Source organism: Callorhinus ursinus, unplaced genomic scaffold, assembly GCF_003265705.2.
Source record: "Callorhinus ursinus isolate GAN/ISIS: 27379988/994484 unplaced genomic scaffold, GSC_fseal_2.0 scaffold87, whole genome shotgun sequence".
Taxonomy (NCBI): Eukaryota; Metazoa; Chordata; class Mammalia; order Carnivora; family Otariidae; genus Callorhinus; species Callorhinus ursinus.
In genome coordinates this window covers 2,515,082-2,541,955 of record NW_027397149.1, presented here as the reverse complement: position 1 = coordinate 2,541,955, position 26,874 = coordinate 2,515,082, and the positions used below count along the sequence as shown (strand labels likewise).

Genomic DNA, 26,874 nt, shown 5'->3' with positions numbered 1-26,874 from the left:
TGGACAGTCTGTGGCCTTCTGTGTCCGGCTGCTGTCGGCACTATGCTCTCGGGGTTCCCTGCTGTGGCTGGGTGATATCCCGGGGTGTAGACACTCCGCATTTTGTTTATTGTCAGCTGATGGCTGGTCAGGTGGTCTACACTGGCTGGTGTGAAAAGTGCCACTGGGAACGTTCCCATCCACGTTTCTCTGTGTGGTTGTCTGTTTTCGTTCCTCTCGTGTATATACTAGATGCAGAGTCGCTGGGTCACAAAATGTTTGACCATTTTGAGGAACTGCCAGATGGTTTCCAAAAGCAGCTGCACTGTGTTCTCATGTCACATTATTCACAGTAAAGGCTGGGGGTGGCTTCCCCTTCCTGAGGCCCAAACCGTTCCTCTGGGCTCAGAAGGGAAGCCTGCACGCGGCGCATGGACCCTTATGGGGAGGGGACGTCCACCCAGACTCTGTAGTCCCAGCCGTCTTCCTGGCCCGGAGAGCAGAGCCCTTCCCGAGGGGGGTCGGGGAATTTCAAATCCATGGTCTGCGATTGTTCCACACACTTTCTAGCAACTCACACCCAGAGCAGCCCCAGGCCCAGCCCTTGGAAAGTTCTGATCATTTCATCTGGGTCTGCTGTAGTCCAAGGGCCCCGGGGGGTGACCATGCTGGCTGATAGTTTGAAACATGGAAGAGTAAACCACAGAAAGCTCTGAGCGCAGCATGGTCAGCACCTGGCTAACCTGAGTTAGCGTCTTTGGGCCAGAATCCCCGTGACAGCAGAGATCACACAGATCCGGCCCTGCCCGCCGCAGAACCCCAGGTCTGGCTTGTTGTAACTTTTCAAGTCATCAAGAAGAGAAGGGAGTGAGGGAGAGGGCTGGAAGCAGAGAAAGTCCTGAGGGATTCTAGAGAGAAGCCTCCATCTCCTTCAACATACTAGTTTGGAGTATATCCAAGACATTGCCGGCTGCCGAACTGTCCCGGCAGAAGTTGGTTCCAGGTACACGGACGAGGACTGGTCGCAGACGCTCATGACGGTCAATGAGTTCATCAGCAGAGCCCAGGAGACCCAGGCCGGCTGGGCTGTGGCTATGGTTGGGGGGACTGGCAGCCAGCCTCCCGCATGCTCCACCCCCAGTGGCCCTTCCAGAGCCTGCGCTACCTCCTAAGAAGGCCTGGAACCTTGTGGAGCCCAGTTTGTAAGGCACCGATCTTTCCATCCGTCTGATGGCAGAGATGTTCACAAAATGATCATCTCTGGGGAATGCAGCTGGGATGTAGGAATGGGTGCTCACAGTTGTGCTGGAAAGTCAGTACGTGGTTAATTTTGGGAAAATAAGCTGGCAGAAGCTACTAGAATTTAAAATGCAGACACTCCTTGACTCAGTTGTTCTATTTTTGGGAGGACATAAATATAAGGACCAGAATATTAGGCTGTTTATGGAAACACTGGCTAAATAACCTGACTGTCCACCAGCAGGGGGTGATTGAATTCATGGGGTACCCTGCCTATAAAACATGTATCCGTCAAAAAAAAAAAAAAAATGAGGCAGATCTGTACGTACTCACCTGAGGAGATACTCGTGAGGTTGTCATTAAATGAAACGGATTTCCAAGTAATACATATGATACGATTCTATTTTTATTTATAAAAGAAATCCTCATGGGTGTACAGCCTCTTCGTTTTCATGGGGGGAAACTGAGCCTGGGGCATCCCTACAGAGGCGGCCCAGCGCTGCCCGCAAGAGGGAGAGCATCGCTGATGTTTGCCCCTGGGGCACAGAGGGGCCCAAGAGGGACGGGACGCAGTGCACCGCTCTTGCCAGCTGGCTGCCCGTGGCTGGGGCACACCCAGTGCTGAGAGTGAGCGGAACAGCGCCCGGAGGGTGCTCCTTACGGCTAACCAGGCTTTTTCTGTGTCGCTTCCGGTTTTCCTTCCACGGATTAGTCAAAGGACGTCGGGTACCTTGCGCAGCACCAGCTCTTTGACCAGGTAAGTCTGAGACCACGCTCCTCTGTCCTTGATCCTGCCACCTTCTCCCACCTCCCCTCATGGGCTCTGAGCCCCAGAGGGCCGGAAAGGCTCTAGCAGCCTCTTGGGCCACCCACGGGGGTGGCGCCCGTGTCCCCCTCACCAGAGGGCAGCAGCTGGCGAGCGGGAGACTGGGCGTGCCGACCCCGGGGCCCCAAGCCTGGGATGGGGGGGGTGAGGAGCCCACGGCGTCGGAGGGAGGTGGCCCCAGCGAAGTGGGAGCAGGTGTGGTCGGACATGGAGGATTGGGTCCTGGGGAGCCGAGTGAGGGCGGCAGGCTCTGACCCGACCCGGAAAGAGCAGGTCACTGCTGTCCTTGACCGTGGGTTTTCCGGGGGTGTTCCCGGCACCGTCCTTAGTCCATCTCACTTGTCAGCTCTCGAGGCCATCTCCCCCTGGCTGGGCCTGTGCACTCCTGGCAGGGGTCGGGTTCGGTTCCTCTGGGTCCCCAGCCCTGGTTGGCCAGACTGAAGACCCTCAGGACAGACTGCTTGAAGGCTGCAGGCGGAGGGGTTCTCGGGCTGGGGCTGAGAGGAGGAGCGGTGCCCAGCCAGGCCGGAGGCAGGAGGACATTGCAGGGAGAGGCGCCTCATGCACCAAGGCTCAGGGGTGCACTCTGGAGCAGGCCCCCTGTGCTGGTGCGTCCACCTGCCTGAGAGGGCGTATCCAGAAGAGCAGAGCGAGAAGGCAAAGAGGGAGGCTGGGCCCCAGCTGGGCAAGCCTTGAAGGTCAGACCAAGAACTTGGATTTATCTGCAAGGCAGCGGGGAGCCCTGGGAGGTTTCTGAGCAGTAGGGTCCCAGTAAGAGGAGGTATTCCGGGGAGATCCATCAGGAGAGCCCAGGGTGGGGGCGGGGCAGAAGTCCTGCTCCGGCTCTCTCCATCACCGTCACCAGTCAGCCCTAAGAAGGGAGCATGACAGGGTGGCCCCACCAGTGCTCCCAGAGCTGACAGAAATGCAGGATGGCTCCCAGCCCCCACCCCAGCAGCGCGTGTCCCGTGCACCTGTCACCCGGCGCCCCGAGCACACGGTGAGCAGGGGGGCTCACTCAAGACGCGCTGGCGGGACCCGGGGGGCTGCCTGGCTGCGGGGAAGTGAGAAAGTGAGGATGCGCAGCGGACAGAGGGAGCTCTGCTCTGGTGAGGACAGGAGATGCCCCAGAAGATGAACAGCGCTTGTGCGTGGTCACACAGTGTGCGGTTTTTCCTATTCTCTGCAGTTTGCAAAGCATCTAGAACGAGCCCGTATGCTCATCATCATGAGGAAAAATAGACGTTATTTTTAAATGTAGACACAACGAGGGAACAAAGTGAAGTGGAACCTGATGGCCTTCCGAGTTTTCAGAGCCATCTGGTTAGGCTGAAACAACCTGACAGCTTATCCTGGGGAGGTCATTGAACAGTTTCCTTCTGTCCACCCCCCTGCCCTGCCCCCCCACTCACTTCACTCTGTCCTGGGAGCGGGGGGCCGGAATGCTGCCCTGGGCCTGGGCTTCCTGTGAGCCCCTCTGCACCCTGCTCTGGGCCCGGCCCTGGGGGGACAGGGTAAGGAAGAGCTGCCCCTCCCGCCCCAGTGGACCTGAAATCCAAGTACATCAGCTGGTGATGAGCGCCCCCAGGAGAAGAACAGGCAGCCTTGTGGCGGTGGCTCCAGGGAGCCAAGGGGCAGGGAAGGCGTCTCCAGGAGATGAGACTTCAGTGGCGACCTCAAAGACGAGCAGCCTCCAGCCACGGGCGGATGTTTTGCTCATGTTTTTTATTGGGTCGTTTGTCTTTTGAGTGTTAGGAGTCCTCTGTATACGTTCTGGGTTTAAGCTAGTTGTCTAGTGTAAGTGCTGTATTTGATGCCAATCCTTAACTTTCTTCTTTTGTCTAAAAGGAGACGAGGGGGACATGCCAGCTAAGGGGGCAGCAGGAGCGGACTTGCCCCTTGAGCGGGGCTGGAGCCAAGTGCCTGGGGGGAGGGGGGGAAGCAGCAGGTGGGGCTGGAAGAGGAAGGATGGTCTTTTCCATGCCTGGGGCCGCGTGGGAGGGTTGGGGGCCTTCTCAGATGGCCGAGGCCCCGTCCTGGAGGGGAATGGAAGGTGGGCGGGTGGGGCAGCGGGGAGACCCCCAGGAAGCTGCTGCCGTAGTCCAGGGGGAGCTGATGCCCGGGGAAGCGGACGGGTTCCAGATTGGTGCCAGCTGCCGGCACCTGCACACAGGTGGCTGGGTGAGGCCGAGGGAAAGGGAGCAGTCAAGGAAAACTCCAGACTTGAGACCCAAGTGCCCAGTCAGTGGAGCCAAGGGATCCAGGAGGGACTTCGCTGGTGTCTCGGCCAGGCTACAGACACTGTGGTGGGGCCCAGCAGGAATGCCTGGGCAGGGCAGCACCTGGCCTGGGTGGGGATGGGGGGTTATGCCCTGAAGGGGTTGGATCTGACTGAGTCAGTCAGGGCCCGAACCACAGCCAAGGTCTGCCGGGTCTGCCCCTGGGCTGGGGCTACTCTCAGTGCCTGTCCTGACACGGGACCCAGGTCCAGTTGGGGCTGTCCCAGCCCCCAGGAGCCTACGCACGGGCTGGGTGGGCTGCGCTCTCTTTCCCAGGCCTCCCGAATTAGGACCCGACCCAGAAAGAGCAGGTCACTGCTGTCCTTGACCGTGGGTTTTCCGGGGGGGTTCCCGGCACCATCCTTAGCCCATCTCAGTTGGGCTCCTGCCCTCTCCGAAGGAAAGGGGGAGTCTAGCGAGCAGGCCCCTACCGTGCCATCCCAAGTGACCAGCCTGTCCCCTGACCTTGTTCACACTTCCCGGGGGCCCTGTGAAGCCACAGGTAAACTTGCCTCCCTGTCCTAGGGCAGCCATTTTCGATTTTACTAGAACAAGAAGCAGTTTTAGAAGCAGAAGGCAAAGTGCCCAATTGTTTTTAAGACGAACCAAGACCTTGAAGACATTTTGCCTTTTGGAAGGCCACCTGGATCTTTCTCTCGGGTCCCCAGAGGTGTGTTTTCACCTCTTCTGCCCAGAGTGCCACCTGGCAGGCCCCCGCACTGCTTTGTGGGGCCTTCTCTGTCTCCACGAAGCTCAGTGGCTCCCACCTGAAACCTCTTGCCCAAAAACCTCTTACTGACTTTTCTCCCAGGGGCCCCAGGTTGTGGGAGATTGTGGCCACCACGCTAGGCCTCCCTTTAATTATTGGTCACATGGTGGGAGCATTCCTTCTCTGGGGGGGGGGGGGGTCTCTGAATCCGTGGCCAGTGGCTCTCATTACACCATTTGACCAACCAGTCACAGTCCAGAAACCCTGATGATATCATCAGGGACCAGTCCGCTTCCGAGCGTCCCAGCGGGAAGCAGCTGTGTGTGCCGGAGCCTGGTGGTGATGGAGAAGCAGGAGGTTCCCAGAGGCCTTTGGCAACTCCTGCCACCCCCCACCTCGCTGGCCACCCCACGGGCCGACAGGACAGGGGACCCCAGACTGGGAACTTGTACGTTAGTCCAGAGCGGTGGACACAGCCGCATTTCTCTACTTCTGCACAGGCTGTTTGAGACAGAACAGCCTGAGGTCTCTGCAGGGAGAACATTCCAGCCATTCCCAAGGATCCATCAGTGGCTTCTTGGCCAGCACCCTGAACTTGGAGCAGCTATGACGGAAAGGTGGCGAAAGCCTGCCTGCAGCTGCCCCTTCAGAGCAGGGAGACGTCCCTCTCAAATACCTGTGGAAAGCAGCCGAGGGGTGCCCCCCACCGTCACCCATTAGGGACCAGACGTCGGTTTCTGTGGAATTTCCCTGAGCCGCCGAGCCACCTACCCTAGCAGCAGGCAGTCTTCGAGGCTTGGGGCTGCGTGGGGCCATGGGGACCTGGCCTCTGTGGGAAAGAACCGGCGTCTGACAGGCCTTCAGAAGGCCCGGCCGGGGCTGCACCCAGGGGAGCCGGCCCGCGGCCCCCTCCCCGGGGTGTCCGGACCCCTCACCAGCCCTGAGTGGGGGTGCTGGGGCCCCTCTGCTGGGTGCAGCCCCGGCGGACCCTCTGAAGGCCCGGCCAGGGAGCGGGGAGGACGCAGGGCTAGAAGCAAACTCCAGAGGGGACACCATGCTTGCTGTCTGAAAGCACCTCTTGTCGGCGGGTCAGGGACGGCGGCCGGGGCGGGGAGCCAACAGCGCCTCCCTTGTATCGAACTCATTTCTACATAGCGTCTGGTTTTTGCCCTTTGATTATTCATGTAGCTTATGTACCGGGATCCTTACTACGTTTCCTTGTTATTTGGTACGAGCTCTCCACACTAACCCTCGGGTACCACAGTGCAAAAGTTTCTCCCTTTATTGGCCTTTGGATTCGTGAACGTATTTAAAATGCATGCACGGTGACCGCTTTCTCCTTAGTTCATTTTGGGGAGTCTCCCTTTCCAGAGATTTGATAAATACCCAACCCCATTTTCTTTCTGTTTTTTTCTTTAATTTGATTTTCAAAAACGTAGCACTCTGTAGTACAAACATTGCGAGCTGGTGTATTTTTAAGTGCAAAGCAGTGCTATCAGGTTTTCAAAAAGGAAACGAAGATAAAATGCACATGACAGGGAAACAAATCTGGAAATAAAATTATATGTAACTCTTTTGTAATGATTATATATTTATTTTTTCTTTCTTTTTTTAAAAAATTTATGTATTTACTTGAGAGAGAGAGAGAGAGCTTGCATAGTGGGAGGGGCAGAGGGAGAGGGACAAGCAGACTCCATGCTGAGCACAGAGGCCAACATGGGGCCCGATCTCATGAGATCACAGCCTGAGGCGAAATCAGGAGTTGGACACTCAACCGACTGAGCCACCCAGGTGTCCCTATATATTAATTTCTTCAGTTGGTTTTTCAATTCCCCCACAGTAAAACACAGACGCAGTCGCGTTGTTAGGTAAAAAGGCAGTGTGTGTTTGGCCATCCTGTGAGATGGTCCGTTGACTTCAGGGGTGGTGCGTCCCTGGCCAGAGGCTCGACCTCCCACCTGTGCTCTGCCCTCACAGATCCCGGAGCTGAAGCGGGACATCAGCATCCCGGACTACTGCTGCCTGGGCGACGGGGAGGAGGAAGAGATCACCATTAATGCCTGGTTTGGTCCCCAAGGAACCGTGTCCCCCCTTCATCAGGACCCTCAGCAGAACTTTCTGGTCCAGGTGGGAGTTGGTCCAGGGCATTGGCCTTGTGCCTCCCCAGCCTGGCCCCGCGCAGCTGGCCACGTTACCCAGTTTTAAACACCAGAGAGAGGGGTGTGGACAAAAATGAAATCAGAAAGATGGTACCAGGCCCCTATGGGGCCCTCCCTCTGGCAGAGGCTGGTTCCAGGTGTGGGCCCGGGACCAGCAGCCCCCGGGATGGTGGCCACGTCACTCGGGCAGAGCAGGGCCGGGGTGCCGTCTCGGGACGGAGCAAGTGCCCTCACGCTGCGTGTCCTCTGCCTTCCCCTGCCACCCCCCTTCCATCAGAACCAGGCCAGGTTCCCCCTGCCAGCACCTCTCCCCAGACGAGGCGTGGCTTCCCGGCCACTGGATGGTGTGTCCTGAGACCCTGACCCAGACGGGGAGCGGGTGTGCTTACTGCAAGGGGAGGGGCACCTGTTGTGAAACCACCTTATTTTTTGCAGGCAGAGAGGTTTAACAGATGAGAACATTCTTCCAGCAGAGGCACTAGAGGGGCTGAGGGCTGGGTCCCGGAGCCGCTGCTTGGCGTGAACGCCAGCCCTGTCACCATCCAGCCTGGTGACGTTGGGCCACTTGGCTAGACTCTCTAGTTACCGATCCATAATATATCTGGAGGCTAAACTCATGCCTGGCCTGGAATGCGCGTGGCGGGGATGGGGCAGTCTGGGCGCAGGGAACAGCACGTGGAAGGGCGTGCAGAGGTGCGGGACGCTGGTGGGTTCAGGGACCTGCAGTCCGTGGGGGGCAGCCGTGGCGCTGGGGGCAGCAGCTGAGTGATGAGGCACTGTCTTCCCAGGTGATCGGCAGGAAGTACATCCGGCTGTATTCCCCGCAGGAGTCAGAGGCTTTATATCCGCACGAGACGCACCTTCTTCATAACACGAGCCAGGTGGGTGCTCGGGGACCCTGCGTGGTGCTGCAGATTCTCCCACCCGGCCCTGGAGAGCAGGCAGGTGACGGCTCGGGTCTTCTTCAGGTTGACGTGGAGAACCCCAAGCGGGAGAAGTTCCCCAGGTTTGCCGAGGCCCCGTTCCTGTCCTGCGTCCTGTCTCCCGGGGAGGTCCTCTTTATTCCGGCCCGGTACTGGCACTACGTGCGGGCTCTGGACTTGAGCTTCTCCGTCAGCTTCTGGTGGTCGTAGCCAGGGTGCGAGGGTCCGAGACGCCTCCCCGGCTCCACACCCGGCCTGTGCCGGAGCCTTTGCTGGAGACCGGGCTGGGCGCTGGCGGACACAGGGCGAGGGCGCGGCAAGGCGCACGCTCCAGGCCAGGTGCGTGCAGCAGAGGCAGGTGGGGCGGACCCCAGGAGGACGCCCCAGGCCGACACCTGCCTGGAGACCCTGGGCATCGTGAAGCCTGAGATGCTGGGGACAGGGGCTGGCAGTGTGCACGGCGGTAGGGGGTGGGCTCTGAGGTCGGCTGCCCGGATTCAGACCTGGCCCCTTGGCTTACTTGCTATGGCAGAGGTGGGACGGATACCTCACTGTGTGTGTGTGTCTCCATGGGGAAAACAGGGCAGCTCGAGCACCCACAATGAGAGTTCGAGAGGCAGCACGCGGACAGCGCCCCGGCAAATCCACGGGCGTTAGCTACCGTCTGATCTTAATAATTACTGTGATTGCCACCGACTTGTTTGTCATGACTGGCCTGACAGTACAGCCCCAACCCGCAGACTCTGGAGGTGGCGCTGGCCACGGGCGACAGTCCCTCTCGGCTTGCTCAGCCCAGCCCTGCCGGCAGCGGGGAGTCTGGGGAGGTTTCTGTTGTCATTATGCACACACAGCGCAGCCATGGCCATCTCCTAGCCTGCGTATTCAACCGTGCCCCCTCCCAGCAGCCAGTCCCCACACCATGAAACCACCCTCAGCGGTGCCCAGAAGCCCCCTCCTGCCCCGGTCTCATTCATTCCCCACTTGCAGAGAGAGCCTTCCGCCCAGGGGAGCAGGTGGCCCTGCAGGTCAGCTCCATGTCCCTGCAGCACCAGGGCCCACGGGCTCCAAGGCCCCAGGGAAGACTCTGGCGGGCCGGGAGCCAACAGGTGCAGCTCCAGCAGCCGCGGCCTGGCTAACACGCAGACCCTTGGGTAAGCGAGAGCAGAGGTGGGGCAGCGTCGGTGGGTGGCTGGAACCGTAGCCGCTCGCATCCTCTGCAAGTGGGCCAGGGCCTTTGAGCTTGATCACGCAGGGCTTGGGCCCCCAAGTTGGGGGCAGGGAGACCATCAGTATATGCGTGGAGCCAGCGGGCTGTTGGAGGGGTGGGGCAGGGAGGCAGCGGGGCTGAGGTGGAGTGAGGTGGGGGCGTGGCGGGGGCACGCAGGGCAGAGGCAAAGGCCAGCTACTTGGGAGTGAAACGAGGGCTCTCTGCGGAGACTGCTTGTCCCCCATCTGGCGCTATTAATAGTTCTTTGCCTAATCCGTCAGATGAAAAACTTACCCAAATATCCGCGCCACTGAAGGTAGCAGGGCAGTAGGAAGGCCACTGCGTCTGGCACGCTGGCCATCAGGGATGAGTGGGCCATAACTCGGGGGCCCGCCTGCATCACCCACAGGCCCCCCACCCGAGGGCAGCTGTAGCCTCTACGATCCGTCTCTCCCGGCTGGCGGCCCCGCTCCTGCTCCGAGCGGCCGAGAGGACACGGGCATTAAAACGGGATGCGGGGGCCTGGCTGCCTGCAGCAACTGTCCCTTGTCAGGTGGCAAGACGGGGCAGAAGCCAATCTTTATGTGCCCTCTGGGTGGGGCTCCAAGGCCACCGGCAACAGCAGGGCCGGAGGGCTGGCCTTGGCTCTGAGCAGCGCGGACTCGGGTCCTCATGGAAGACAGGCGCCCACCGGCTGCCCGCCGAGCTGATGAGGGGTGAGCCCAGGGCCGCCGTCCCCCACCCGCCTGAGCTGCAGAGGCCAGCCCGGGGCTGGTCCAACGCAGGGACGCAAGGCCTCGAGCCAGATGCGGCCCTGTCCCAGCGTCCGGACGGAGGGACAGTGCAGTAAGGTGTGGATTGTGGCGAGGCCTGTGAAGGGACTGCGACGGGGGTACTGGGGATGGGACTTAGCACAGACGACATCTGAGTAGCCAGAATGACCAGGAGGCCGCAACTGGCCACGAGGTTTGAGGAGGCGCTCCCAGCAGCAGGTGCAACAGCCCTGGGGCAGGAAGGCTCAGGTGCTAGGGGAGAGGGAGGGAGCCCGTGCAGCCGGAGCACGGGGGGGGGGGTTACTGCATCTGCAGGGGGAGCCAGGTCTGCGAGCTGCTGTGAGAAGGGCCGGCGGGCTGGCAGGGCGAGCCCGGAAAGTGGAACAGCTGTCACCTGTCCCATTGGTAGCTCCCGGAGTGACCAAGTCAGGAGTGTCGACAGGGAGCAGAGAGGCGGGCAACGGCCTGATCCGCAAAGCCGCGAGCGCCAGACATGGTCTTCAGAATTGTGTATGAGGTTTTGTCGGGTGCTGTCAAGGAGTCCTTGGGAAGTTCACATTGGGATCAACACCGGGAGACTGAGAGCCGGGGGGCCTGTGTCCCCCGGGGCCAGGGGCTCAGAGCATCTGGAGTCACAGCTAGGACTCGCCTGGACCTGTGTGGTACGACACTCCCCCTCCTCGGACTGTGGGAAGCCCCCGGGCCCCCCCAAGCCCCAGGGTCCATCCTTTCTCCACTGTTTTTCCTGCCTTCCTGTCATCTCTGCAGATTTCCTTGTACCCTTCCAAGAAAGCCCTTCTCTGCTTAAGCTAGTGAGGATGCTTTCCGTTGCCTGCCTGACACCAGACCTCCCTACACGGTCGGGGGGTACCCATGGGGCTCTATTGGGGGGCTGCTGTTTGCCTCCAGAGGGCTGTGCCGGGATCCCAGCCTGGCTCCCAGAGGCTCCGTTGGAAGCATCCTCACTGCCTGGGAGCTGGGCGATGAGGAGACCCAGCTGAGGCTGGGAGGGTGAGCCTCTCACCAGCCGGCGCCATTTGTCCACCACGTCATAGATGCTAGATGTCCCCTGTGCACCGGGCTTGTGGAACAGATGACGGGTGGAGGCCACCTGCCCATTTGGTGCCAAGTTCATTCCCCGTTTGCCTGATAAGAACATCCCATTATCTTTGGGAGAGAACTCTGGCTCAGAGGCAAGCCCCGATTTGCCAGTCCCAACTGGACTGCCCTATCCCGTCCCCACCTCTGTAAGTATCCAGAGTGCAGCTGGGACCACGAGGGTGTTTGCTGGGGCAGGCAAGCCAGTTAATGGGACGCGCCCTCTTCCTCCCAGCACGGGCGCAGGGGCGTGTGAGGCCTGGAAGGATGGCTAGCAGGAAGAAAGTGGCTAGATTTTCTGGGAGACTGTAAGCACAAGGCCAGCTCAATGAAAGTTAGCAGAGGCAGCGATGTAGATTCTTGGTGACATCACAGGACCCACCAGGTCAAGCCTCTCCTGAAGGACCCCGTCTGGCCAAGTCCTTCCTTGTTTAGCCACATTGGGCTGGGCTGACTGATACCGGGGTGGAAGAGACAAGGAGACAGGAGTCAGAAGTGTGGCAGGTGTGATGAGCAGGGATGTGGGGGAAAACAGGGCTGGACCGAGGGCTGGAAACCGTGACAAAATCCGAAGAGCGGCTGGGGAGCAGGCCAGTGGCGGGAAACGAGGGAAATTGCGCAGGCCCAGGGCACAATGCATGCAGGGGCTCAGGGGCCAGGAACAGAGGGCGCTTTCAGGAGGAAAAGAAAGGCCATGTGGGGCAAAGCGGGTCCAGAGAGGTGGTGAGATGGGCCTCAGCGCCGGCCCATGAATCCTCAGTCTGCACCCGGGCCCCGGGCCAGCGGGGCCATCAGGTCTCAGGTGGGCGTGCCGCGCGGATGGCCGCGGTGGAAGAGCCTGGAGCAGGCGGGCTGGCTGTGGCCAGGAGCCTTGCCGGCAGAGGGGGCAGGGGGCCTGGACAGGGTTCGATGGCCGGTGAGCCAGGGAGGAGGGGACATCTAGGCCGACAGGACGGCTGCTGGTGGCACTGCTCTTCACCAGGCAGGGGCGGAGGTACCCAGTGAGGAGAGCAGCCTCCAGCTCGTCAGGCAAACTGCACCTTGGGCCAGAGAGGGGTCCGGGCTGTGAGGGGGCTGGGGAGGGCTGGGCCGGCCAGTGTTGATGGCACAAGTGACCCAAGCCGGGGGCTGAGGCTGAGCCACTGGGGGGGTGTCATGCAGGAGGAGCTCTGGCAGCTTCCCCAGCGGGGACCCAAGCCAAGGGGTTCTCCGTTATCTGGGAGCCACCCCGGGAAGCCTCCTAGGGGGCGCACAACCACAGACCGAGGCTGCAGCGAGGACTCCTTAGTAATGTTTATTCCAAACCTCACGAGCGACCACAAAGCAGACGGGGGTTCAGGTGCAACGTGAAGCACTGCCTCCCAAACAGGGCCCGCTGGCTGTCCCCGAAGGCAGCGAGCCCCATACCAGCGCACCAGCTAGTGCTGCCTGGACCGCAGGGATCTCTTGTTGGCCCTGGAGGTACCAGCCTCCCGCTCCTTCTCGGGATCGAAGACCTCTGCACATGGAAAAGGCCAGAAGGTACCGTGAGCGGCAGCGCCAGGCACGCACATGACAGCAGCTCAAGACCGCGGCTACGGGTCGCCTGCCGAGGGCTCTGTCCTCGCCCCCCCCCCACCGTAGCCAGAAAGGGGGGGTCACCTCCCGTCCCCAGACAGCTGCCGGGAGGCGGGTGTGGCCTTGTCTAGACCTGTCTGGTCTAGACACGTGACCTAAAGGTTCTCCTGGGTCCTAAGAGCCCTTGGCAGTGTGCGAGCAGTAAGGCCTCCACGTACTGCAGGAGCTGCTTCAGCGCGTGGGTTCGGGTCCTGCTCACACAGACCTGCACACGTGGAGCCCTCGCCTGAGTGCTCCCCGCCCCCAGGTGTCCCCTCAGTCCTGCCACCCAGCCCCTCCCAGAGGCCGGGGCACAACCCCCGAGCCCCACGGTGATGTGAACCTGGTATCTCGTGGGGCCAGTAGTCATTACAATGGGGACAGCGAGGCTCGGGGCTGGACTGAAAATACTTTGCCGTGCAAGGTAAGTGCATCCTGATGCCACACGTCTCGCAGCTTTGACCCTGAAACCAGAAAGGCAATAGCCGTGGAGCCTCGCACACACCTCCATGTTCACAAACCTTCCGTAAATGGCCAGGAAAACGTCCAACAGGCTCCATGGTCTTGTCTTCCAGGCCCCAGATGAATAAGGATAATCCCAAAGCCCTCAGCACAAGGGCTTGTAGGAACTGTTATTAAAAAATTCTGAGAAATGAACGTGGGTGGAGGACACTCAAAACTCTAACAGTGGGACGCTAGGGTGGCTCCATCGGTTAAGCGGCCGCCTTCAGCTCAGATCATGATCTCGGGGTCCTGGGATCGAGTCCCAGGTCGGGTCCCTGCTCAGTGGGAAGCCTGCTTCTCCCTCTCCCTCTGCCCCTACCCACTCCCCCTCCCCACACTCTTTCTCAAATAAAAATCTTATACCAAAACTCTACCGGCCAGAGCGTGGTGGTGACGGGCCAGGCCCCGCAGCACAGCCAGGCGGCCTCGGAAACCCGGGCTCCCGGTGCACGTGGGCGCTGTGAGTGTGCAGGGCCTGTGCGCACGACTACAGCCTTTCGGAAGGCTATTTGGCAACGTGGATCAAAGGCTTTAAGAAAACGTGAACGCTGTGCCAGAAACTGCACTTCCGGGAAGCCGGCCCAAGGAAACAACCCCAGGTGCCCAAGGTACCTGTGCAAAGCGACTGGTCAGGGCGCAGCTGACGATGGTGGGAAGGTAAGCGTCAGAGGAAGAACCCCCCAACCGCCCAGCGCTGGCCCACCCGCGGGGAAGCCCCGGCAAGCAAGTCGCGCGGGACAGAACAGCCGCGGCCGCCACCGCCAGCACCAGGATGACACGGGCTGCACACAGGCCTCTGAGAGTCCCTGGCCTAGAGCCGAGGGACCAGGGAGGAGAAAAGGCGGGCATGTGCATGGCCATCCTCAGACACTTCCCAGGGGATGGCCTCCGTCCGCCGGTGCCCAAGGCAGGGGCTCAGAGCCCGCGGGGCCCCGGGGGCCCCGGCTCAGATGACCGCTGCTGGCGCAGTACCTGGATGAGGAGGCTGTGGCAGATGTTGCAGATCTTCACGGCGTCAGGGTACGTCTCCCGGATGTACTGCTCCATCTCCAGGATGGCCCGGCTGTGCAGGGTGAACTCCCCTTCCTTCTGCAGGACAGGACGGGACGTGGCAAGGTCTCAGCTCCCCTCACGCCAGCCCCTTCCCCACCCAGCAGGCCCACAGCCCCCAGCCCAGGAAGCTGCGCAGGGCTGGGCGCCCCTCACGTGGCCCGTTTCCACCAGCCCCAGCCGACAGGTGGCCACGCCGGCCCCTTGGCAGAGCCACAAGCCGGGAAAACCTCGGCTGAGACGGAAAAGGGAGCTGACGTGCGACTCCCCGTGCCCCTGCCTCGGCACCTCGCTTGTGCCGCACAAGCGTGAACGGGGATGCCAACAGCCCTCCTACAGGGAGCATGTGGAGCCAGAAGAGGGAGGCAGTCTCCCTGCGGGGCGAACTGGACACAGCCCCTGCCCCAGCACTCACCCCTTCCTCTCCTCCCCCAGCCAGCACTCTAGCCGGCCCCTGCGCTGCCTTCAGCTCCAGGGTCATTGCCTCGGTTGGGGAAGAGCTGTCCTGGGACGTGTTTCCCTCGATCTGTAACTCAACTTCCGCGGCTGCCTGCTCAATCTCTGGCTCTGACCCACACCGTGGGCCCAGGTCTGCCCTTGAGTCCCTAGGCCTAGTGTGGGGCTCAGTGCTTGGCAGTCCCGTGGTAAACCTCCCAGGGAAGGTGAAGTCGACCCTGCCTTGAGACCACTGAGGAATGCCCGAGGCCCCAGTGAACAAGTTCAAGTTCACGGTCGGGCCCGAGCCACATTTACTAAACATCTACTGCGTGCCTGGAACCGTGCCTGGTGCTTATCGTTCACGACCCCACTCGGTCCTTTGGGGGCCCCATCACAGGGAGGGCAGGTGAAGTGCCCTAACCCCCAAAGAAGACCCAACCTCCCACAATCTCCCAGGCCTCACAACTATCCTTAGAGCTCAGGCCCCGCAGCACAGTGGCCCCTCAGGTGTGGAGGTGTGGCCGTCAGCAGAGGCCCACGCTCTGAGGACCCGTGCCCACCTGGGGGCCTCCCCCAGACCCCGGCCACGTACCCTCCGGCCCCTGCCACTGGGACACAATTGCGTCTGTGCCCTGGATGTACATGGTAACTCGTGGGGCCATAGCAGGGTGCTTGGGGCTCCCAGAATGGGTGGCTTTGCGGGGCAGACCAGCAGGTGACCGTAGTGTGTTTCTTCATGAAGATCGGTTATTTTCTCACCTTCCCATGAGGAGCAAGTACTTCTTGTATATTTGGAGGGAAGTTTCTGGAACGTCCCCTCCCAGCCCACCATGCCCCCAGCAGCACTGACGGAGCATGTACACGGCCATAAGGCGCAAGGAGGTGTCGTGGCCCTGCCCTTACAAAGGCTTGCAGAGCTCAGCCAGTTATAACCCAAGCTGCCCAAGAATGTTCCCTCCTGCCGAGCCCGCCCGGGAGAGGAAGAGAGCCCAGACACAGCAATTGTTGGGAGCTGCAGTCTCCCGAGCCCAGGCCGGACAGGGGAGACGTCACCCACGCCACAGGGCCGTGGCGCGATCAGCTCAACGCCAGAGCCAAGGGGCCCTCCATTGTTATGGGGCCACAGGAGGACCTGAGGCCGCAGTGGGCACAACTGTGCCCGGGGTAGGGGGGATCCCGGCACCCCTGCCCTCGGCCCTGTGGCCCATCCAGGCAGGAAAGCGCCTCAGGCACTGCGGGAGCGAGGACTCAGCGCCGCAGCTCTGGTGACCTGAGAAGGCTCTCCCTGGAAGGGAGGTGGATCAGCGCCTCCCCATGAGCAGTGGCCGCACGGCCTGCAGCCGTGGCTCCAACCAGCGGGGGAGGAGGTGGAGGACTGCCCCAAGTACGTGGGCGCAGACACAGGCGCTCAGGGACACAGCTGAGGTCAGGGGCCAGCGTGGGGCCGGGGTGCCTCGGGGTTCCTAGTAGCGGTGCTGCCCTTTGTGGGAAAAGCCCAGACACATCTGCTCCGCTCCAGTCAGCAGAAGCAGCCACGGGGTCTAGAAACGGGAACTCAGCTCCATCTGGTCCCTTCCCGGATGCTCCCAGCTCCTCTCCAGCACCTGCCCGCACGTCCTCTTGGCTCCCCAGGGCCTGCATCTAAGCGAAAGGCCCTGAATAACATGACACTGACGATAGCAACCACCAGGACGGCAACTCCTCTGGGAGCCCAGCACTGGGCACTGGGCACCAGCCATCCCATTCCCAGCCTTCTCCCGCCTGGGAGGGGACACGGCTCCTCCCCACTCACAGAAGAGGGGCTCCAGCCCTCCTGCCCAGGAACCAGGCCCAGGTCCGACGCCAGAGCCGCGCCCACCGCCCTGCGTCTGTGGACCAGGGCCCCAAACCTGGGTGCAGTCCCTGCTCCCGGGGCACCCCACGGGAGCGAGCATGAGGCTGCAAGGCCTTCTCAGGGACACGGTGCGCGTTAAAGCAGACAAGGGGCCCGACCCCAGCTCAATGGACAACAACTGGATACGATATGGTTTTGGAGGAAAATTTGTTATCTGTTCTAAACAGTGAGCCAAGCCAGGGAAAGCACTGGACACGCTACCTCGATCAGCCATTTGTTCTGTACAAACTTCTGCAACACCTGCTCTGCTTCCTTCTTCCTCATCTTCTTGCCTTTAAGTTGATCAACCAGGTTCAAAATATTTGTGGAAGACGCAAAGCCAGTTTCTGAGTCAATAATCAGTTCCAACTGGAAGAAACAGCAGGTACCACGTTCATCTATCAAATCAGCAAAAACAACATTTGAGCAAGAACACCGATCCTGGCGGGGGGCGGGGGAGGGGCAGCAAAACCACTCCCAACCGCAGGCAGAACTGGGCCTGGGGACGCTCCTTCGGGAAGCCTGTTCATAACCAGCACCAAAAGCCATAACCACGGCCAGCCCTTCTGACTCAGCGCTCACCCTGTGACCTGCCAAATGAATAACCTTAATGCCCCCAAATCAAGAATCCTCTCTCTCGCCCCCACCTCCCTGAAGGTAGAGAAGCTGAGGAATGAATGAACAGAGGTAGCACCCTCCTACTCACATGTGGGCAGGACATCGGGGGTGAGGGGCAAGCTGGAAGCAGGAAGGACAGGACAGCAAAGCCAGGGTGGGCCAGGAAGCAGCACGCTCGGGGGCCAACTGTTACCAGAGGAGGCTCAGAAAGGAATGATTCTAGGACTAGTCACCAGAGACTTGGATTCACCAGATCTGGGTGAGGACAGACTATCTCAACTGTTTTTACCTCCCGGTTATTAAAAGGTGCACCCAGGGCTGAGAACCACTGTCGGGACCAGGTGCTCAGCCAGGTGAGTGACAGGAGGGCTGAGCCAACAGCTCTGATGCCGGGGAGGCAGAGCAGTGCCTCTCAAACGTGAAATGTGCCGTCGGGACACCTCGTTAAAACGCAGACCTGGATTCAACGGTCTGGGCGGGGGGGGGGGGGGGGGACGGGGGACTGGGATTCGGCCTTTCTAGCAAGCTCCCTGGTGCTGCTGCTGCGGGTGTGGATCGTGCTGTGAGCACCAGGCAATAACACCTGTTCACCTGCATCACACACCCAGAGGCCTGGTGCAAACCTAAAGAAGCTCTTCCTTCCTGAGCAGCCATGGTGCCCTCCCGTCGTCACCTGGTGGTGGTGAGCTGCCCAGTGGCCCCCCCCGCACGTGGCCACCTGGGGCAGCAGTGGTGACCCTCCAAGATCACAGTTTCCATTTCTAATGATGGAAGACAGCAGGTTTCCCATAAGAAGCCCGGCCGATAAACAGGAGCTACTGTACTTACAGCCTTTCTGAACAGATCCAGCTCATTCTCTGCAAAATCTGAGGCCATTTTGGAAACAGAAGTGGTCGCCAGATTCACCTACAAAAGAGGTCAGTGTGGCAGTTAGGCTGGGCCCCTCCCTGGTCACTGAGCGCCGGTGTCCAGGCGCTGCCGGCCACAGGGCTGGATCTGTGACCAGTCCTACGTTAGACTTCAATCTCTAGCTCAGTCAGCATGTCTGATTCTCAGAGATTCTTAGAACTCCAAAGGTGGTGGAGTATCTTCCAAACCCAGATACATTTGGGGAACTTGTCTGCATGCCTAATGGAGCTTCACAAGCAAAAGGCACTGAGAAGTCCAGCAGTAAACAAACCCGATTTACTGATTTAACCCAGCATTTCCACAGTTATTTGATGCCACAGCCCTTTTGCCCTGGAAGAGTGTGGGAGTCCCTGGCCAGCGCCCCTCACTGGGTGGGCCTGGCTGGTGGGAGCCCGGCCTCCTTGGATGGGCCTGCGGCAGTGCCCTGGCCCAGGCGGGGGCCTTGTCTGCTCTGCCCACCTGTTTCTCCCCTCGCTTGCTGGCCAGGAGGGACACCGGAGCCCAACAGGAGGCCCAGATGGCTCTCAGTCCCAGCGCGCCACACATTCTTCTCTCAGCGTCCATGCCTTATTCTAAATGAAAAACCACTTTCCTCCCTTTAATCCTAGTACCGCACACATTTGAGGGGACTTCTTGCGTTGAACTGTCAACAAACACAACCTGTCTCAGGCAGGGGCTCGGTTGGGGCAGTGAAGTGAGCATCGGGGTGACAGCCCCAGCCCTGATCATGGCACAGGACACTGACAGTGGCACCGGTGGCCCCAGGCGGGCCGGGCGGCCACACTGGGCTGGGTCTGTGTCTCCACTGCAGGGCTGCTGGGGCGGGGGTGCCTCCACCCACCGCAGTTCCGCATAGACGCCGCGAGAGGGCGCCGCGTGCACTCACCAGCGCGTAAATGGGTCTCCCGTCGTCTTCGGTGGCTCCTTTCTTTATCTCAATATACAAGGACTCCAAGACACTGTTAATGTTGTTGATAAAGTCCTCCAGCTCCTCCACGGTGGCAGTGCCTGGAGAGAAACGGGCCAAGGCGGGAGCGGGGGAGGCATCAAGAAGTCATTACATCCACCTGAGCCTGTGACAGCAAGGCCGGGAGTAGGTGAAGGCCCAGCCCTCTTGGGTCAATGCCAATCGTGTGGCTTCTTCCTTCCTCGAGTATGCAGACAGGGGAGGTGCTGTGAGCAGGAAGGCGGGCGAAATCGTGTCTGAGCCTGCCCAGCTCTTCCCGTCCTTGCTGGAAGCCCCCACCTGCTGGCCGCCCCCCGCCGCCCACTATGCCCCTCTCCGCACACTTCCCCACAAGGAGCCTGTCCCTGTGCAGCCTCACCTGTGCCGGGTCTGTCTCTATACCCTCTTCCCTTTATCCGCATCCAGACACATACTGAATACTCCCGTGCCAGCCCATGTGCTGGGCCCCAGGGGCGGGGTGGCAGCGGTGAAGACTAACAACGACCAGCCCAGGGTAAGAGTACCAACTCACAGCGCAACGCTGCCACCCGCCCGCCCCCCCGCCCCGGGAGAGGCCCTGCACCAAGCACTTTCCAGTCATTAGGCCATCGTGCCAGCAGCCTTCCGAGGCAGGCACCGGCGTCCTCCTCCAGCTCGGCGGCCAGGCCCAGGTGCACGGGGGCTGACACGCCCGCACTGCACCCCCGGGCTCAGCAGCGGGGAGCCCAGCAGCACAGCCACGGCCCGGGCTCCGACCTGTATGCTGTCCCGCCTCCACGCTGCCCGGGGCTGCACAAGAAAGCCCCCTCCACTGTCCTCGGGCCGCCAGTCCACAGATGAGGGGTATGTACAGAACCCGGGGAGGGATCACCATCCCCGTGCTGCAGGAAAACTGGGGACAGAAGAGGTCCAGGGGCCAGGGAGGCTGCAGCGGGAGGCAGGAGTCCCATGTGCAGGGCCCTGCCGCCCAGCAGAGGGTGGCAACGGGGAGCCTTTCAGACTCGGAAGCAGAGAAAGGACATGGTCAGCTCTGTGTCTTGGAATTACCCTTTTGTGTACTGTGATACTTTTTTAAAGAAAAAGTATTTATTACTGTTTTAACTTATTAAAATAATTTCAACAGATTTATGAGGAGAAAAAGCCAGCATACAAACAATGTGATACCACTTATGTTAAAACAACGATAGAACTAATGAAATACCACAGGAAAAAGGCCTGGAAGGATACCCATGAAGCTGATGGCCGAGGCCACTGCTAGGAGGGAGACGCAGATGAGGGGGTCAAGCCCAGGGCACTTATCTGTGTTTGACTTCCTACAGAGAGAGAGATTTCTAAGCTCCTTGTGTACCTAAGGATTGTTGAAGGTTATAAAAAAATGACTGGTCACGCTGGTGGCAGTGAAGGTCCCAGCCATGTGGGCCATGCAAGGGACAGTTCTGACCCGGGCAGAGGGGGCCCCAGAAAAGCTAATGACAAAGACCAGGACAATCATACTAACATGCAAATCACAGCAGGGATCAAATCTTCCTCTTTAAGTAAACTTATTTAAGTAAAAAAAAAAAAAACCCTTTAAATAAGCAGTCAGTAGTAATAAATAGGTGGTGCATGGACGTGGGACAAACCACGAGGACAGGACGATGGAATACGGCCCCAGCTGTGCGAGCAGAGGCGGACCCAAATGGTACTTCCTGTCCCTTTCCGAAACGCCTCCCTCCTCTTCACCCCCACTTCTGCCTACAGAAGGCAACTCAAATAGCACTTTTTTCCACGAAATGTTCTCTGCGGCCTCTGCCCTCCTTCCTCTTCCACATGGACGGTGTGCACTGCGTGGGGGCCTGGGCTTAGGCAGTGTGGCCAGGAAGCTTCTCGGCGGGCGGGCAGCCCTTTCTGCCGCAGCGCACCCAACCCTGGGAAGCTGGCTGCATGGCAGTCGGGCCTTCAGGGCCGCCTCTCACTGCCTGGGGCGGGGGGGGGGGGGGGGGGGGTGACAGGGCCCTTCGTGGGCAGGAGCTTCTCCGTCCACCCAATATGACACAATGGCAAGTCCCACCTCCCTCCGAAAGTGATAATGCACATTTTCCACCGAAAAGGCCACTCTTGGGTATGGTTCAGAAAAATGTACCCTGTGGGCTGATCACAAACACTGCAATAGGGTGGACTTTCCAGATACCTCGCCTGCATGGAGATGAGCTAATAGCCACTCTGAGCTTTCCCCTCTCCCACCCCTCCGGCGTGCTGTCCACTCTCATTTTTCAGAAACATGCATGTTTTCACTGAACAACAGCAAAAAACCCCAAAAGACCAAAACAAAAATGAAAAAACGCACTTCCTATCGCCATTGCTGCAGGAACCTGCCACCTGCTCAAGTGCTCACATTCCCTTGCCTCCTCGGTCTCTGACCACACGGCTTCCTATGTCAAGGGCATGTCCGCATCGCTGCCCGCTGCTGACACTGTTTGTGTTTCTCACTCCCTGTGCCATACTATCTCCTTCTCAATGGAGAGAATACACTTCTCTGGTGTTCAGGAACACCCCCCACCCGACTTGAGTTTTGGGGGCAACAGTATGGTGCCATGGGGCCAGCCCAGTCCCACCCCGCCTCTCTGGGGGTCCTCAGGTGAGTCTCGCCCTTTCTCTCATCCCTGAAGGCCACCCACTGCCTCACTTCCAACTTCACGAGTCTAGAACACATCCCTCTGACTCTCTTTCTAGGGCCACCCCTCGCTCCAACCCCCCAGCCTCCCACTCCCCCGACGTCCTGGACACGTCCCCTCCTGGGCACGCCTCTCCGACCAGACCAGCTGAGGGGAGGTGCCTGTGCTGGCCTCCTGCAGCTCCCAAGCACTGCCTTCCCCGATCACCCGGCTGCCCCAGTTACTAGATCTGGCCGCCCCACTCCTGGGGTCATCTGGTAACGTTTGACTGCCAATAGCCATTTCCATCTCTAACCAGACCTTAGCTTTTTCTTTTCTTTTTTTTTTTTTTTTTAATTGTCTTTCCCCTAAAAGTGTGATCTGGGGAGAAGAATAATTCCAGGTACCCTTTTCCAGAGAATCGGAAGGCAGTAAGCTGACGGGACCAGAACTGAGATCAGGAGGAGTGGCCCCAGACCCCGTGCTCAGCCTATCAGATGGACACTCTCAATCTAGGAAGGGACAAAAAGGAGAGCTCGAGGTGGTTCCAGCTCGGCCACCAGGAGGTGGGAAGGTGGGAAGATGGCTTTGGCCGGAAGGTCGTCCTGTGTCCTGGTGCCCTCTGGGTCCTGCCCATTCACCAGTCTGGCCCCTGGCTGTCAACCAGTTCTGTGTGTCCCTGTCCCCAGCGCCCTTCCAACATGGTTCTTTTAAGCTCGGCCAGAACTGGGTCGCTTGCTTGCTACCAAGCTCCCCGACGGGCCCATCAAGTGTCACGGGTACACGGGACTGGTGCTTCCCGACTTCCAGTCCTCCAAGGAGCTATTTGCACGGCCATGCCCCCACGCCCTGCCCTGCTCCTGAAGCCTAGAAGCTCCAGGCTGCAGATCTGTATAAACACCCTGGGCCAAAGGACAGTTAGAGGATCCCTTGGGCCCCAATATCCTATAAGGCCATGGTCATGATAAAGTGCCTAAGATAAAAGGCTGAACCACGCACTTCTGAAGCAATTATTTCCAGCCTTAGTCCTGCCATGTTGACGACTTAAGAGAATTAATTAATAACATCACTCCTCCCTTCAGAATTGCAAACCCATTGAGAAAAAAGACAGGCTTCAGCTAAGTATCAAAGTTACCAGATTTTTTTGCAGGTTGAGCTGGATCAGAGGCTGGGTCCCTCAACACCACGGACCTGCAGTCAGCATCATGGGAGGACCAGCTCCAAGAAGTGACGAGCAAGGCCCCAGACCCCCCACCACCGTCTCTTCTCAGAGAGCAGGTAACTCCTGAAACTGGTACGTGGCACCACGTCCGAACCAAGCAGAGGTCTATGGATCTTACGAGGCCCCTGGGTCCTCTCTTCATGGGAACAGGGTGTCCCTGGGCCTTCCTTGTGGGCTGGGGCAAAGTTGCTCTAGATGAGCTACAAACAGCGAGCCTACAAACATGTGGCTGTAATCCACCAGAGTGTGTGCTGGGCACTGCTCACTCGCTTGCTTCACGTCATCACTACCAGAAGGGCTCCAGAATTCGAGTCACGAATAACATCTTGATATGCAAGAGGCTTGGAGAGAGTCCCCATCACTCAGCAAGGGCTCCCAGGCCGGCCTGACCCCACATCCCGAGCACGAAGCCACAGGGCCTCAGCAGAGCAGAGCAAGCCTTCTCTGGGAACACACACCCTGCCATGTGAGGGGCCGAAAGGCCAAGGCCCAGGAGAGGACAAAAGAGCTCTTTCTTTAGTAGGAAATGCCCTTCCAATGGGACAGTTCAAGAACGGGAACTCCGGGTAGTCCCCAGGCGGCACCACACAAAAGGGGCCACCGTTCTCTGACAAGCCGGGCTGCTTCATTTTGAGAGACTGCTTTTTCTGGCTACTTTTGTATCTATTCTCTCCTTTTCTCTTAAAATTCAATTAAACCTCTTCTTGCTAATCAGGGTCCCTGCTTTTCAGGAGGCTAGTGGAACCGGGGGTTCACCGCACACTTGGGCGGCAGGCGGTCAGGAAGTCTGCTGCCCTAACTTCTGAGCAACAAATAGTTTTGTTCCAAACTAGGCAACTATAGATAGAAAATGCTATTTTTAGGCAGAGGAAATAACAGCAAAAAATAAGACCCCAAGGGACCAAACCACTTGTGGGCCAACTCGCCCTGTGACAGGCCCCTCACCTGATGGGCCGGCTGGGGGTGGTCCCCCTGAATGTGGCGCTGGGGAGGGGGCAGGCCAGGCCCCGGGTCAGGCATGGGCGCTGGGGCACACCGGGGGCTGGGAAAGGCTGGTGGGCAGGGACACAGGGCCAGACAGGCTGTATAAGGGGTCACATCTCAGCCTGTGACCTTCCCATCTGCCTGGGAAAAGGACTCTGGACACTCCGGGGCGTGTAAGAAAGACGGGAACGGACAATGATGCCACTTCCAAAGTCTGGCCAGTCGAGGGCGCTGGAAGAGCAGGGAGGGAGGGGGCGGTCTTTCACGTGGCCAGTACGTTCAATAAGTAATTCTTTTATCTGTGTAGCAGTGCACCGTGTACCCCGCTTCCACCCCCTCGTGATCTCATCAGAGCCTCGTGAACAACCACCGAGGCAAGCCGGATACAGCAGGGTCTGGGCGCTTCCACAGAGAACACCAAGGGTCACGGAGCTTAAGGGCTTACCCAAGAAACCAGGGCCAGCGAGGGACAGACTACAGATTGGCAATCCAAGGGCTGGCCTTTAGTTTTTGGTACAGTGACAAAAGGACTTGAGCATTCATTCAAATAAAGTTTTGCTTAGATACTTAACAATGTCATGAGAATTACTTCAAAATAATAAGGGTTAAGTACGTAGCAGATGTGTAGATAAAACAAGATTAGTTATGAGTTGCCATTTTAGCTGGGCGATGGGCTTCATTGTATTAGTCTACTTTTTTTGTTTGACTTTTCCCGTTTAAGGGTAAAAAAAAGGTATCTCAATCCTCACCAACAATGTGACCTGATGCCTTCACCCTCAAGTTTCTGAATCCAAAAAGAGAAAAATGGCAGTGCCCCATGACAAGATAGATGAGCTCAGGCCTCTGATGGTACAGAGGGGGCTGGGGGCATGGACGGTCTTTGAACAACGGGCTGTTCTTTTTTTTTTTGAAGATTTTATTTATTTATCTTACACAAAGAGTGAGAGACAGAGCAGGGAGGAGGAGGCAGAGGGAGAGAGAGAGAGAAGCAGACTCCCTGCTGAGCAGGGAGCCCGACATGAGACTCAACCCCAGGACGCTGGGGTCACGACCCGAGCCGAAGGCAGCCGCTTAACCGACTGAGCCGCCTAGGCGCCCAGTGATGGACTGTTCTTAAATCTGCTTAGAGAGCTGTTTCCAAGTACACAGAGATCTTTTTTTTTTTTTAATCTAACTTTAGTTAGAAAGTCTGCTCTTTGACCCATCGGCCAGGCCCCTCACCAGAGCTCTGTGGGTCAGTGCTCCAGTCAGCAACTGAACGGTGCTGCCTCTTTGTCACTAAGGTGCTAGGGCAGGCGGCACCCTGAACTACAACGTAAGTCATCAGAAACCTGAGCCACTTTCAGCAGAACTTGACTGTTGATGCTATTAATTGCATTTCACTGCATCTCAGCCTTTGAACACAGGTGGGCCACCCACTGTTGAGACCAGAGGCGGCCTCCATTCCCACCACCCCAGGAACCTCCGGGGCAGATGAAGGGGCTCTGTGGGGACTGACTGCCCACCCGCTAAAAGCAAACTGGCTTGGCTCTATCCCTGGTGCGTAAGCTCCCTCCTCTCCGGGTTTCAGCTGAGCCCAGCTTGTTGGTCCTGACAGAATCGGATGCCCACAGAGGCCAGGCAGAAGCCCAGATGGGGACAAGAGCGGATGCAGTGGGTGATGTGGAGGACACATGTCCCACCAAGAGCAGCAGGACTACTCTGCTTCAGCCACATGCCCAATCTTCTGATTTTTATGAGAAATCTCCCGGTTGGTTGGTTTTTTAACGTGGTCATGAGTTTTTAAAACACTATAGGGCAAACAAACTGTGCCCGTCAGCTAGATACCACTGACTGTCCCCGGTTTTCAAATTCTGATGTGGGCTGGGACCCTGCCATAAAGAGACACGATGACTAATGGGGCCACTCTGTTCCCTGACCCACCAGATAAGAGGCTGTGGGCTGAGCTGTGAATAACTCAAAGGAACAGACTGTGTCACACTCATTCTTCTGAATACAGACATACCTCAGAGGTAACACGGGCTTCATCCCAAACCACCACAATCAAGCAGCATCACAGTAAAGCTAGTCAAGTGAATTTTTTGGCTTCCCAGTGCATATAAAAGTTACACTTACGCTACGCTGTCATCTACTAAATATGGAATGGCACTATGTCTAAAAAAACAATGCACATACCTTCATTTAAAAATACATGATTGCTAAAAATGCTGAGCATCATCTGAGTTGTCAGCAAGTTGTAATCAACAGGATCCCAGATCACTGTAACAAATATAATGAAAACATTTGAAATAGTGCCAAGAATGACCACAATGTGACACAGAGACAGAAGTATGCTGCTGGGAAAAAAGCACCAACAGACTTGCTTGCTGTGGGGTTGCCACAAACCTTTGATTTGTAAAAAAAAAAAAACAAAAAAAAACATGTAGAAAGCGCATTAAGCAAAGTGCAAGAAAAAGAAGTATACAGACCAGGAACAGACCACAAATAAGAACAGGACTCTGACCCACCATCTGCAGCCACCAGCCCAGAGAAGCAACCCCTCATCTACAGTAACCAGCCCTGGAAGCCAGCCCACCACCTAGAAGCCAGCCTTCTAGAAAGTCAGACCACTACCTCTAGCAACGAGTCCCAGAAGCCCGATGATAACCCGCGTGGTAACTGGTGCATGATGACCAGGACCTGCTTTGTAACTGACGGCTTCCCTAGTTTTTGGTTCCTGCTTCCAACTTAGGACCAACCACAGAAAGCTGTCCTGCTTCGAGGTAACCGGCCCCCAGCCTCCAGTCAGGGCACACCCAACACCTGCCAGTGGGTCTCTGCCAAAACACCAGTGAGGGGCCTGCCTCCCTTGCCACAGCAAGCTCTGAACAAGCAGCATCTGCCTATCCCCATTTGGGTGGTCTTTGTTT

The 26,874-nt window shown here is 58.4% G+C and overlaps 2 protein-coding genes across 5 annotated transcripts in view; one reads left to right on the top strand and one right to left on the bottom strand.

The window, feature by feature from the left end:
• The window catches only part of KDM8 (lysine demethylase 8), a 49,157-nt gene extending 24,624 nt beyond the window's left edge, over positions 1–24,533 (top strand). The window contains exons 5-10 of one of the 4 annotated variants that reach the window (XR_012376840.1): positions 1,931–1,975; positions 7,010–7,159; positions 7,980–8,072; positions 22,177–22,333; positions 22,910–23,037; positions 24,276–24,533. Coding sequence is in view for 2 of the 4 variants with exons in the window: in XM_025854203.2 (XP_025709988.1) it covers positions 1,931–1,975; positions 7,010–7,159; positions 7,980–8,072; positions 8,160–8,324 (453 nt within the window). In the remaining 2 variants the exon portion in view is untranslated. Of the gene's footprint in view, positions 1–1,930; positions 1,976–7,009; positions 7,160–7,979; positions 8,073–8,159; positions 8,811–22,176 lie in introns of those variants that run through there. The other 3 variants (XR_012376839.1, XM_073888146.1, XM_025854203.2) reach the window with 3 other exon arrangements.
• The window catches only part of NSMCE1 (NSE1 homolog, SMC5-SMC6 complex component), a 42,115-nt gene continuing 27,714 nt past the window's right edge, over positions 12,474–26,874 (bottom strand). Inside the window, exons 3-8 of the mRNA XM_025853963.2 lie at positions 19,067–19,188; positions 18,100–18,177; positions 16,876–17,022; positions 14,265–14,381; positions 13,132–13,252; positions 12,474–12,690 (exon numbers count right to left, since the gene is read on the bottom strand). Of these exons, the coding sequence (XP_025709748.1) occupies positions 12,611–12,690; positions 13,132–13,252; positions 14,265–14,381; positions 16,876–17,022; positions 18,100–18,177; positions 19,067–19,188 (665 nt within the window). The 3' untranslated portion in view covers positions 12,474–12,610. The remainder of the gene's footprint in view (positions 12,691–13,131; positions 13,253–14,264; positions 14,382–16,875; positions 17,023–18,099; positions 18,178–19,066; positions 19,189–26,874) is intronic.